The sequence below is a fragment of the Grus americana genome, chromosome 1, assembly GCF_028858705.1.
Source record: "Grus americana isolate bGruAme1 chromosome 1, bGruAme1.mat, whole genome shotgun sequence".
Classification (NCBI taxonomy): domain Eukaryota; kingdom Metazoa; phylum Chordata; class Aves; order Gruiformes; family Gruidae; genus Grus; species Grus americana.
Window position 1 is genome coordinate 64,455,011 of NC_072852.1, and position 13,604 is coordinate 64,468,614.

Sequence of the window (13,604 nt, forward strand, 5' to 3'; positions counted from 1 at the left end):
ACTAAGTAGTTCAATGCAGAAACGCTGCAAAGTATAGCCAAAAAATTAAGTGGAAGGAAAATATAAAAATCAGTATAGCTCCCTAAAATGCCCAATAAGATTTTGTAGCCTTCAGCTACAAAACCTAAAAATCTATAGAAATAATCCAGTTAAGATTTCTCAGACTTGTGATTTTTAACTGTCATCAAACTTGGTTGCAACAGAATAAAAGCCTAAACACAAGAGAGTAGTAAAATGGGACCCAAAAAAAAAAAAAAAGTATTTTTTAAAAAAAATTAAGAAGTCACTAAAGATCCTCCAGTTCAGACCTGACAAAAATAGCCAGAATATGGATCCATTATAGTCCAATCTTCCTGGCAGCTGATAAAGAAATTCAAGCAGAGAGATCCAGAGACCTTAAATAATTCTCAAAGAGATCACATGGTTTAGATATTATTATAGCAAAGGAAATGTGTCAGTTCAACCTCCTTCGCTCTTCTTAGTACAGTGAGAGAAACACTGATGATTCAGTGCTGCAGTGATAACCTGGCTTTCCAGGGTAAGCTGCTACATTATTAGGTAACTGAAACATTGGACAAAGCTACATTCCACTCAATTTCATTCAAAGTAGCAGCTGAGGAACAAAACATAGCAAAACAACAATTGTTTAAAAAAAAGCTTTTCCAAAATTGCAAAATGGAGAGGTTCACTTTGTATTATGCCAGTAGTGTGAAAGACCGATTTAGAAAAGTAAGATTTTAAATAACACTTCAAAATACTCAAACTCAAGCTGACCCCTGGGGTTCCATATGTAAGAAAGTTCACACCATTCCAGGTATCAGCTTGGATACATCCGTATTATTTTCTGTCCTGTTTATCACAGAAACATGCTTAACCTCTCCAAACCCAACATCTGTGCAAAGGATAAGGAGGCCACCAACTTAGGGAAGCACAGAAGAACCCTTTGCAAGCTGGAAGCAGTCCTCAGTGGGCAGTGGCTGGGGATGGGAGCCCTCCTCTAAGACGACCCTGGTGAGACTGCTCAGATCTTAGTCTGGCTACTGCTTCTCCCCCCACACAGGGGAAAGCAGTGATGCCCATCTTTTGGGGTCCCACCACTTCCTCACTCCACACCACATGGGCCGGCAGGGTTTGAATTCATGAGGAAAGAGGTAAAAAGAACAGCCCCACAGGAGCTGGCATGTCAACCAGTCAAAACAGGAGAAATTCCTTCTGAAGCCTTTTGCAGGTGCCGGGGTGATGTCTGCAGACTGTTGCTTCAGTCTCCTGAAGGGCACACATTCTTCTCCTCACTGGCCAATTACTCTGACCCTTGCTGCTCCCTTCCCTCACCAGCACACCCACACGCCCTCATCACGTTAGCAGAACAAAGGTTAAGATATAGCAGCACAATCCAAAGCCTTCCCATTAAATGAATTCCTGCAGAGGAGAAAGCAACTCCCAGGCAGCAGGATCACCCTGTCTCCTTCCCACAGTAGGTTGGACTGGGAATCTCCAAGACAACAATTTTTTTTTTTTTTTCCAGAAGAGCACTGGGAGTTTTGAATCATCACAAGTCTTGACCAAGGATCCCAAAAGAGCGAACTACAGCATCACCTGAAAAAACCTTAAAAGTACAGATACATATTTAAAGGTGTGTCACTTCAGCTGAGGCATTAATTTAGACCTCATTAAAATCAGTGTATGGATGTTCAGCAGCTGAACTGGTTAGAATTTAAGGGTAGGATTGTAGCCAAGGTGTGCAAATCTAAGCAGATTCTTCCCTAGAAAAAGAAAACAGTGATGCTTCTTGCCAGAAATCAACCCTATTTTGGCCCTAGTACTTGCAGCCATTTCTATCACCTGAGAGTCTAAGCATTTCAAGTATTAAGCCCATTCAGCGCAACTCCTCCACACAGGTGAAACAGTGAAAAATGAAGCATTCCTGCAGCTAAAAAAATTACTTCATTTTATAGATATGGTTTCCCTTCTATTCTCTACCATTATATACATTTTGATCTGATTAGTCAACACAGCATCTTTAAGATCACAAGTTATACTATAGCTGGTGCTTTAGTGCTTCAGCTAACGACTGGAGGTGCAGGTTCCACAGAACATTTAACAGATCAGAGATTTCTTTTTGTGTTGTTCCCAGTCTTTTAGAGTCCTTTTCAGTGAACCCCAATGGTCTGGCACAGAATGATCCTCAGTTTTTTCTTCAAGCCATGAACTGTAACATATAATGAGAGCTAGCATCATTGCAGAAAAAAACCACTATAGAAATCTCTGAATGTCCCAACCAAATGGAAAAGAATCTAAATACAGTATTTTAAAAGTATTGACAGCACTATTCTGTTGTCAATTAAAATGTATAATAAAAGGATTTGTGAAGACATTCCTTTAATCATAGTTAAGGCAAAAATGCTAATATTACTGGAATTTGGTAACTGACATTCTGTATTAAAATTCTTTGAAATTAGTGGCAACAGAAAACATGAGACAGAATAAATATATGTATCTATATATGTGTGTGTATACATACACACACACAGTTGATATTGTACCTGCCATGGTTGAAGACAGTTCGAGTACAGTAAAAAAATACATACAGACCCTGTGGCCTGCTAAAGCATTTCTGACTTCCTCAGTTTTGTAATCTTGTGAATGATCCTCTTTTTGAAGTTGTTGTGGTTTTTTAATGTACTGAACACATCAGCCTCAGGGAATTCTGCCTTATTTCTACATCTCCTTCTAGACACTACATATGTTATGCACTCAATCCATCCAAATAACATGATTTTTCTCCTCAGTTACTATAGTAAGTGCTATTTAAAATGTATTTTAAAATCAGAAAGCTACTAGTGGCAACATTACTGAAAACAGTCTATAAGGTGCCAGTTCATAGCAGTGGCCCTGTATTGTGAGTACATAAGCAAGGCAAGGTTTGTGTGGAGAGGCAACGTCTTACATCTGAACCACGAGTGCTAAACATCACATTTTATTTCCTACTCTCCAAGTACGTCAGTTGTTCTAATACATATCACTTCTCCTTACAAACCTCACTCAGAGGGGATGTAGAACATGAAACCTCTTTCTGCTTTCTGTACAAACTGAACTGCTTTAAGTGAAATCCTCTTAATATTGAAGAAAACGGATCAACAGAACCGCTTCCTAAAATAATCTCATGTAGCCACAGAAGAGGTATGTTACACAATGTTCCTGCATTTTTCCAAAGCCTCTCACTACTACCTCTTCTCCAAGCTGCCGCAAAAGCCTGGGGAGAAAGACATCATTCAGATGCCACGTCTCATTTAATGCTTGGTCTCCCTCCCAAGACTATGGCAATTCAGTATCACTTGTGGTGCTTAGTTTTATGACAGGCACAGCTGTCCAGCAGTCTTTGCAATATGATCAACTCATTTTGCAATAGCATGCTGCACAGCTGACAGATTTTTCTTCGCCCCCCCCTCCCAGTGGACCTGGGCTGAATATGGATGGACTTCGAAGCAAAAGGGTTCCTCTCGATGCTAGCCTCATCTGAGCCACCCAGTTCTGACATCACTTCCAGGACAGGTGGCACGGTAAATACACTCTTTGAATGCTCTCCTTCTTCAATAGGTGTAACTTGGTGGGAAAACAGAGGTTAGCTGCCTCTTGAGGAGAAGAACTTTAACCACATGGGAAGAGCTCTGTTCAGTAGCTGTCACATGATGGAATTCAAAACAATTTCTACAAGTGCTGGTTGAGCACAGGAAAATCTTCACTGCGCCAGACCTGCAATGCATCTATTCGAAGATCTTTTGTAAAAAAAGCAAAACCTCTGTAACTAGAAATCATCAACTTCAGAATGAAGCACGATTTAGTGTCTTTTTCAAATTAATGCTAGCCTGAAAAAGCTGCCTAATTAAACCACATTTCCACGCCCCAGATCGTATTTTAGGAGACCAGAGTAGCAGTTTCTAGAGTTTTGTTGGCTTTTACTTTCACCTGAACAAAAAGCCGACTTGCATCTTTATGACTTGCCACCAAGGTGTATGATGGAAGGGCAAATATTTCTTCCAGACAAATATCACATTCTCCAAGTATGGGTGGGAACTTTACTCAAATTCATTGCAGCAGATAAAACATTTCTTATGAGAAATAAACTTTGGGGCAAAGCATCACAAACAAGCAGACTCTTTGTATACTGTTCTTTTAGTTGACTTATATGTTCCAAAGTAGAGTATTTTTTCCAAGACCAAAGCAAATACAGCAGGAATAGTACAGAAAAATAGAACTATTAAGCCAAACACAATTCTGCAAAAATTTGCAGCAGTTAATTCTAAAGACTGAATATAACTGACTTTAGAGAAATCAGACCTTAGTCTAGACAAAGCAAACTGTCCTATTAGCCAGCTGTTAGGTAGAATACTATGAGCTCTGGCAATGAGAGACTTTATTCACTGTCTTGATCACCAGCTATTTCTTCTGCAGGTAAAGACTTTAGTCATTGGCCCCTGTAGAAACAAAGGCATTTAAAATTCCTGGTTTTATCAGAATGAGTAACAATAACATTCTGGTTTTACAGTTTCAGTCCTCATTAACTTTTGGCTTGAGACAGTTGACATTACTTACCAGCAGTAAAAGCTTAATGTCAAGGGCTCCCAGGAGAAATACTTCTGTACAAAGAAAAAAAAGTTTCTATAGAAACCAACAATCAGCATGACTGACTTCACCATATTCATTCTACTACTCAGGCTTCCATCATCAATCCAAAGTTATATCTAAACAAAACAAACAAGAAAAGGTTTGGTTTAACGTGTTAACTAATAAGCCACCACCACAATAGCTTCACAACTTAAGCAGGTCACGACAAACCCTCTAGAGAAAGAGTTCAACTTCAGTAAATGTACACAGAACCAAAGTTTGTAGGCACTTTACAAGGGGGTACTCTACTTCAAATGCAGCAGAATACTGTTGATTAAAAAAACCAAAAACTTTAGTCTTCAAATACCAGGAAGGGTATCTTGCCCATTCCCTGACTTTAGAAATTCAATTCTTTTGCTGTATTTGGTGGCCTTGAAATCTTTAAAATCCATCTGTCCATTAGGAAAGAACAATACAGGTAAGTATTTCCCCATGCTCCCCAAACAGAAAAGCAGAAAACCAGAAAATCTAACTTTTAATAGACGTACGGCTCCAGGTACTGAAGGCTATCCAGTAGCATTTAAAGCAGCACTTTGAGATATTTCACAGATTTTCCAATGTACTATCCTACGTATTACCCACCAAACAGCAGTCACAGAGAAAACCCCTGGAGCGTAGCTGGCAAAACCAAAAGGACAAATAGAAAAGGTGCTTATGTAGATTTTTATATGGGTATGAAACTTATATTAGTGGCCCACTGAGGCGCTCTCTTGAGTCTATCACTTTCAGACCAAAACATTAGTATAAGCAGTGAGCACAGCGTGACAAATCCAGATGAGTCTCATGGAAATGCGTAGGTTGTCGCGTTGTTCTTCAATCACAGTGATCAAGACTTTTTCAAAATACGTGGTTGCTCTGACAGACAAACAGCTCTTTCAGATCTTTGGCAAATCTTTGGCTAACCAAATTTAAAATCAGTTTTAACACATTAATTGAAAAGATGTAATGGCATGTCAAAATACAGAAGGAACAGATTTCTGGACATATAAATATTTAATCTTCATCCCCTGTACTTAAGATTTTTCCTCATGATTTCTTACTCCACTCAAATGAAATTTGTTTTTGAAACAGCATAGAAGTTTCTGCCCCCAAAATCTACACCACTACCATGTTTAAACTTTAGGCCACAGAACTTACTAGTTTGTTGGGGTTTTTAAAAACTATTTCAATCTTATACTTAAGCAGTACATGGTTTGATGAGGTCAGCATTCTTGTTCTTTGTAAAGCACCTGGCATAATGAAGTCCTGGTCCATGAACAGATCTCCTAGTCATTATAGTCAACCATAAATTCTCTGTAAACTACAAGCCAGGCTAAGAAGTAAACTTGAGCAGCTACACAGGATGCTCAAATCAAACACCTTTTGCCACCTGGTTCTTCCAATGCCATTGCTGCACTATTTATCTAAGGCTCTCATAAAATGACCATCACTGGAATCTAAGCATCTGCTCACCACAGCACTGCTGAAGCAGTTCAGTAGCATGGAACACTATTAGCAGAAGAAAATGCATTGCATGGAGTGCAACACAGTAATGCTTCTGTTACCCCGAGCAGAGTACCCACAGGCAAACACTGTACTGCCATATGGAGTCAAAATAGGGAGCACTGACAACTGTAAACCAGAAGATAACGTGTGGTGGGAGCAATCAGCAGAGAAGTCATCCAGGATAAAAGCAAGTATGACAAAGTACATAGGAGTGTGAAAGAGAAATATCTTCTTCCAGAAACTGCATACACTTAAAGGGAAAATAAAATAGGAAAAAAAAAAAAAAAGAAATCAAGAGATGAGTCAGTAATCAGTAGCATGAGACAAACTTGAACAAAAACCAAGAGCAAGAACATGAAAATACCATTTGACATCCTTCTTACAGTCCTACATCTGCTAATATGATGGATCACAAACACTTCCACCTTCTTTTTTGTGAAGAATATACACATCTTCACAAAATGCATTTAGTTGCCATATAATATACTTGGATTGAAATTAGATTTGCAGCTTGAAAAAATAAAACAACAGTATGAGAATATTCCCTCTCACATTTCTCCAGAAAACTTCTTTAAAATGCAATAAGGGCACAGAGATTGGACCTAGAAAAGCATTTTTCTGTTCACGACATTCTGTACAGTTTTCCATATTTACACTGAAGCAAAGGAGCAGAAGTCTGAAGAAATTAAACACTTTAGAGTGCTAAAATCAAAACATAAGCAATACAATTTTTTAATTTCAGTATTTTAAAGTACAGAAAGTGGAAACTATGAATATCAAATACAAATTTAAACAAAGCCACTTGTCCTCCCCTAGAATAATCAATGTGAACTACTTATAGAAACTTACAAATTTAAAGTAAAATCAAAACAAAATAAATACTGTACATACACTTTCCCTGCCTGCAGGCAAAAGAGGATGGGAAATACTGTTCTGAATTGAAAAAAATGCTCTTAAAGCTGCAGCATCCCATTTCCCAGCCAAATACTTAACACAGTAGTGCGTTTCTGTAAAAAGGAAGACACACATACACCGACCCCTACTGAGCAGACAAGCTAATATTGAGAGACATTAGAAGGAAAGATAGAAATTAGACTGAGTAGAAAAAGGAGAGGAAAAGACAAATGGGCCAGCAAAACATTACTACAAAACTAGTAAATATAGCCAAGAACTAGCCCCTTTTTTTTTTTCCCCCAAATTCCATGTTTTTTAAAAAAAAAAGATTCACCAAAGCATTGGCAGCAATAGACATTTCCCAGCAGAAGTGACAATACATATCAATATAATCTCTTAAAGTGATCCCTTTCATTCCCTTCCCACAGCATGAAACTCTTATGGCTTAATTTATATTAAAAGTAGAAAAAGTCTTTTTTTTTTTTCCCAAACAGAAATGCAGCCTATGAAGAACATGCATTTCCTTATCAGTGCTACTTATATTTCCCATCCACTGCATGATTTATCACTCATACGCTCCCACAAAGAGGGATACTAGGGTGGGCTTTTTGTTGGGTTTTTTTGTTTTGTTTTGGGTTTTTTTTGGAAAAATGGATGTTGCAGCTTTTAATCTTGTTTAACCACAAACAGTAAGGCCCTTGGTTCCATTTATATTTCTTCTGTGAAAGAGTATCTCTGGGCTCACTCGACCCCAGAGCTACAAACAGCTTTTAATGGTCTGGAAGTATTATGTGAATGAAACTCTGGAAAGACACTAGATTTGGGGGTCATGGTGGGGGTGTGAAGGGATAGGTGGGCATGTGGAGCCTAAATAGGGCACTAGTTAGAGGCTTGTAGTACCAGGTCGTTCTAGCTTCAATTCTGCTTAGTCTCCACAGTTACAAAAAAGGGGGTAACAAGATTCAAATCAGCTCTGACTCTGAAACCCTGCAAAAATTTTCAACATTTACAACTTCATGGCCTTGTGAATGACAGTAGCTTATGCCATATAGCAAAGCCTAGGGAAAGCTGAAGCTTCTAAAATGTGATCATGACACTGTGCTCTCTTATATCTCTACTAAGGGTAACACAAGCACTTCAACCACCAAAAAAACAAAACCCCCATGTGATCAGAAAGCAACAATTTTAACTCTCAACATCTAACCCTTTCAAAATTGTCTTTAAGAATGGATTAATGTAGAGTATTATAGGTTGCATAGGTCATCTACCTCAGAGGTCAACAAAGGCTACCCTGTAGCAAGGGTTTATTAGCAAGTATAGTAGGAGAAGAAAAGGGAAAGTTGCTGGAAGAGTCTTTGATATAGTTTCTAGGTGGTCTTTCCATTTTCATGTTTGTTTGTTGGTTTTTTTTCAATTGCAGGAACGTGAGAACTTAGAGAATGGGAAAACCCCTACAGTATTTCATTTCCTATTGTTCTGTCTACAAAAAAAAAAAAAAAAAAAGCTTTATGCCAAATCCAAGTTCTCTGACTTTTCAAAAAAGGTTATCCTTGAAAACAAGTTACCATAGCAGGCTTAATTCTCTTTGTTGTCCAGTCACCGTTCCCTACTCCCTCCCTCTTCCACCCCAGGTGAGACAGCAAGGGAAAAACAGGGCTTTTTTTGTCCACTACAACAACACAAAGTTCAGTCCATCTACAGAAAGATTGGTGCAGTAGTGTTTTCATCTAGAACACAATAAAAATATCCCTACATACAAGTACACAAAACAAGTGAGGTCACCACATCCTCTTCATGAGCTACCAGGAGACTTTTTTTTTCCTTTTTTTCTTTTTTTAAAAATTTTTTAAATACCGCTCATCATGGCAATTTCTTTTAAATTACTTGTTCTGATGTGGAACATCAGAATTAACTTCTGCTGGAAGTATGGATATTTGAAGAAAATGGGAATGAACCTCTTCCTGTTGACAGCCTGTGAAGAGACTATTACATAAATTCATGACAGTGGAGAGCCACTTTGAAAAAAAAGGTAGAAAGTAGAATAAAGAAAGAATAAAACCAAGAAGAAATAATATATATGGGTCCAGCCACATCTGTGTTCCAATAGTAAGATACAGACAAATAATGCAGACGGTCAGAAAAGAGACTTTGTATAAGCCACTCACATGTACAAGAAAGCATACTCCATATTTTAAAATTCCTTACTCCAGATTCTATTCTGGCATACTTCTACTTCAGGTAAGTGTTCTCAAAAATCTGCCTTTATGGAGAGAGAGCACATTCTTCATTCTGCTCTGAATCTGATTGCTGCCCTAAACTGGAATTTTCTATTCTTAAAAACTATACAGCCAGCAACAAGGAAACAGTTTGGTTCAATACGCTAAAGCTGAAACAGTTTCCAAAGCCTGGCAGGCATTAATCCATTTGCTTAAGCACAGAGAATATTTATGAGTATATAATTTTAACTAATATTGACAACATAATTTATTTCTTTGACTGACTTTGGTGTGAACATTTTAGAAGATAGTTAAAATATTGTCTTTTAACGATTTCCATCTGGAAAACATAGCACCTGAGAACAGCAAGTACTTTTAGTCACTTTCAGCACCTGTAGAGTAAGTACCTCTTAGCTTATCTTCTGCTTTTTAGAAATCTTTTAACTCCGTTCCCAATAATCTAAACAAGGTTGAGAGCTTGCATTAAATTAAAAAAAAAATAAATTAAAAAAGACTGAAAACATGCTTTTGTGAAACCATAATTCGCAAACAACAAAAAGGTTAAAAAAATTCACTCATATGCACACACACAAAACTATAAACTCAAGTCAATACAATGTAAAAGCAGGGCTGCAAACAACCACTCCTCAATCATAATTTTCAAGCTCCAGAGGAAGTAAAGCCATGAAAGCTACCTGACTTATTTGCAGTTGCATTGTTTTGATGTTTCTCAACTTAGAAACAGGACAACATACTGCTAAATAGTTTTGACCCTGCAACAATCAAAACCACCTGACATCAGAACTACTTCCATAAATTTGTAAAGGCATTCATAATCTAGGCTAGATAAAAATAATTCTGCACAAATATTCTGGAAAGTCCAACTGCATTTGTTTTTAAACCACATCAAGAGAGAATGATTCCAGTATAGAATATGGAGAAAGGAAAAACTGGTATGTCAAGTTAAATCAATTCAATGACTTGGATAGCTATGCCTTAGTATTTTTACTCTTAGCAACAAAAAAAAAAAAGCCTGAACAACCAAGAATATTGTTGTCATTAGCATATTAATGTTTACATTTTGGCTGGACCCTGCAAAATGCCCTTTTTCCAGAATCAAGTAAAAGTATTCACCTTTCCACCATCATCCCCATCCCCTAAAAGTTAAATATTTAATTTTATATTACAGAAAAATACAAATTTAAAATCAAAATTATTTACAATAATTCAGAATCGGCATTTGCTATCAGCTCTGTATGAAGCCTGACACAAATGATCATTCTGATACCAGTAAGCTACTTAATGCTTATATATGCACCAGTTAAGAGTTTTAATTGGCTGTCTCACCCAGCTTTGAAAGCAACACACATTCTCCTGCCTTCCTGACTCTTCAGTAAAATGTGTTTAAAGTATACTATTAGTATTTTAATGCTTCTTCCATGCTACATTAAGTAATATGACAAATCTTAAGACTGCAATGTATATCTTACGAAGTTATTTCAGAGTAATTGTTCTGAAGAAACATTTATCTTAAATGATGTCCCCACTCCTCCAAAAAGATAGATACATAAGGTTTCCCTCCTTTGTACCAACTCTTAAATAACCTGTACAAATGCAATTTCAGGGAGCCTTTTTACAGAAGAAAATCATCAGACAGATCATCAGGAGGAAAAGTATGCGCTTCAATTTGGAGGAAAGGGGTACAGTTTAAGACAAGTTAGCTACTGGACTGACATAACAAGATCCTTCTGTCTTTAGGAGTCTCTTCTAGTCCATCAAATAAATAAATCTGTATTGAAGAGGACAGGTCAAAAAATAATCAAGCTGGCAGAGAATATGCAACTTGCAAGTCAACAGAAGCCCAGCCAATAGCTTACAAAAAGCAGGAAAAAAAAAAAAGATTCCATATGCCTTAATTTAAAAAATAATTAATAATGTATCTCACCCCTATTTAAGACTATAACCTGAATATCAAATTTAGGAGTCCAGACTAATCACAATTAATGTGGCTCTCCACTGCACCAAACATACATTATCAAAACAATTAAAAACTTTCACATTCTTAAATCTAAATTAATAACCCCCACAAAAAAAGTCTTCCAAATAAATAGGTTTTTTAAATGAATTTAAAAGTTGTCAAAATCTATCAGAAATAAATTATCGATAAACCACCTTCATCATCTTCCCCTCATTAATTAGGTCAGAAACTACCAGCAACAAATGATATTCAAGCCCTGATGAGAGACTATTTCTCACAGTCCATGTCTCTCTGAAGATTTCCCCATTCCTGTATGGTTATTGCTGAGCAGGTGTGGCACAGTGAAAATGCAGCATTGGGTTGGGTTTTTTTTTGTTTGTTTTTTGTTTTTTCTCTTTCTTTCTCATTTTTGTTCATCAGGCAGTGTTTTATATATGGTACATGCAAGTCTGCTTCAAGCAGAGGAATAACAGCAGCTCCAGGCTCTGTTGACCTCGATACTGGTCTGTGTAGGAAAGACAGCAGTAGTAGAAGTAGCAGCTACATTAAACAAAGAAGCGTGCATGGCCATTCCGGTTCAGCTTCAAGATCTTCCCAAGGCGCTGTTTAGCAGTTGCCATTCCTTTCTTTGGACGTTTGCCTAGAAAATGAAATCAAGTGCTTCAATCAGGAATTTCAGAACAAATTTTTATCATTGCAGAACAAAGATGAAACCCAGTTTTCAAGCTGAAGCAGGCAAAATTTTCACCTGAATCAGTTTCAAGGGGGAAAAAAAAGCAAAAAAAAAAAAAAAGCTCTTTATTTGTCTGTTTGGGAGCAAACAGAGAATCAGAATTTTAAAAAAGTAGGAATTGTCTTCCCTAAACTCTGACTAGCATTATCATAAATAAAACAATTATGTTATTTACAAACATTTCCAGTCTAGGGAATGGCAGCGGGTGTGGTAGGGGAAAACCTAAACTGAGCTTCCTAAATTTTGGTCACGTTATTCCCTTGAGTAAATTATAGAAAATAAACTAGAAACTAAAAATTAAATAGTATGATCATCAGACTATTTTTTGAAGTGTCACAGCTTTTAAACCTTCACTTCGGTAACTGATTCAGGCCAGTGTTTCAGAGTACAGCTGTGGTTCTGTTCCCTGTAATAAATGCAAAACAGATACACCTGCAGAGGTGCAACAGTAACTATGAAAGTTTCACCTGGCCACACACCCAGTCAGATCTCTCTTAATTCCACCTCTACACATTCTGTGCCAAAATTCGAATGTCCACAGGATGCCCATTTTATATTTTTTCCTCAAGGTCTAACCCTGTCCTTTTTTTTTTTTTTTTCAGTTTCTGCATCTAACAGCTCTTTTTGATGTTTACAATCTCCTTTTCCTAGTCTTCTTTTTCCTTTTTTCCCCACTCTGGCAAGAGGACAGAGATGAACATTACCTTTTGTCGCCTGGTTGCTGATAGGGGGTGGATTTGATGCTGGCCTCTTTGTTGGGTGAAGTGGTACAGACAAGGATGTTTCACCATATGGCCTGTCAGGGCTAAGGCTGCCATCACTCAGCCGACATTCTCCTTGAATTAGACTGGAGTCTCGTGTATACTTGCCATGCTGAAAACTCAAGCTGTTGTTGTGGACTATACTTCTGTTTTCCTGAACCTTATGATTGGCTTCTGATGCACCCTCTTTCTTGATATACTTTTGAGTTTTACTTGGATCCTAGTATGCAAATGAGGAGAAGAAAAAAAGTAGAAGTTAATACCTTCTGGCTACATGTTCACTCCAGTTTTTCTAATTATACTACTGTATCTTTGAAGAAGATACTTCAGTTCCAACAGTGCCTGATCACTTCAAGATTCCATCATTTAGTAAAGATACCTCTTAAAAATAAGATATAACACAGTATATTATCTCTGTGCAAGCTTTTCCATATGCACTTAAGGCCTACAGATTAATCACACATACAAGTGTACTCAATTTCACTACTTTTTGGGTTTAGTTTGCAGTGATCGAAACAAACGCAATTGCTCTTGATTAAATTGGCCACTATAGCAAGTCATACCATAACCATCGACTACCTAAACAGGCAATTTGTTTTCAATATTCAGCTGATGAGAGAACAAATGCTAAACTGGCAATTACAAACTGTAAGGAGTACCATGTAGTCAGATATTCTTACCAAAAAAACCTACAAAATATGCAGTTAAAATACAGCTATTAAATAGCACTGTTATTTTGCAACTTTAATTGTCCTATTTAATTGTTAAATTGTTCTAATACTTCTAGCATAGACAAGTTTAGAAATACTAAAAAGTTCAGAGTGTAAGACACACAACCTTTCATTCATATATTCTTTGCTGGATTCCACCTG

At 37.2% G+C, this 13,604-nt stretch overlaps 1 protein-coding gene across 3 annotated transcripts in view; it reads right to left on the minus strand.

The window, feature by feature from the left end:
- Positions 1-4,155: 4,155 nt before the first annotated feature.
- KDM7A (lysine demethylase 7A) overlaps positions 4,156-13,604 on the minus strand; it is a 70,964-nt gene continuing 61,515 nt past the window's right edge. For 2 of the 3 annotated variants that reach the window (XM_054812756.1, XM_054812755.1), the window contains exons 19-20: positions 12,676-12,952; positions 4,156-11,878 (exon numbers count right to left, since the gene is read on the minus strand). In XM_054812756.1, the coding sequence (XP_054668731.1) occupies positions 11,784-11,878; positions 12,676-12,952 (372 nt within the window). In that variant the 3' untranslated portion in view covers positions 4,156-11,783. The remainder of the gene's footprint in view (positions 11,879-12,675; positions 12,953-13,604) is intronic. The other variant, XR_008575415.1, reaches the window with a different exon arrangement.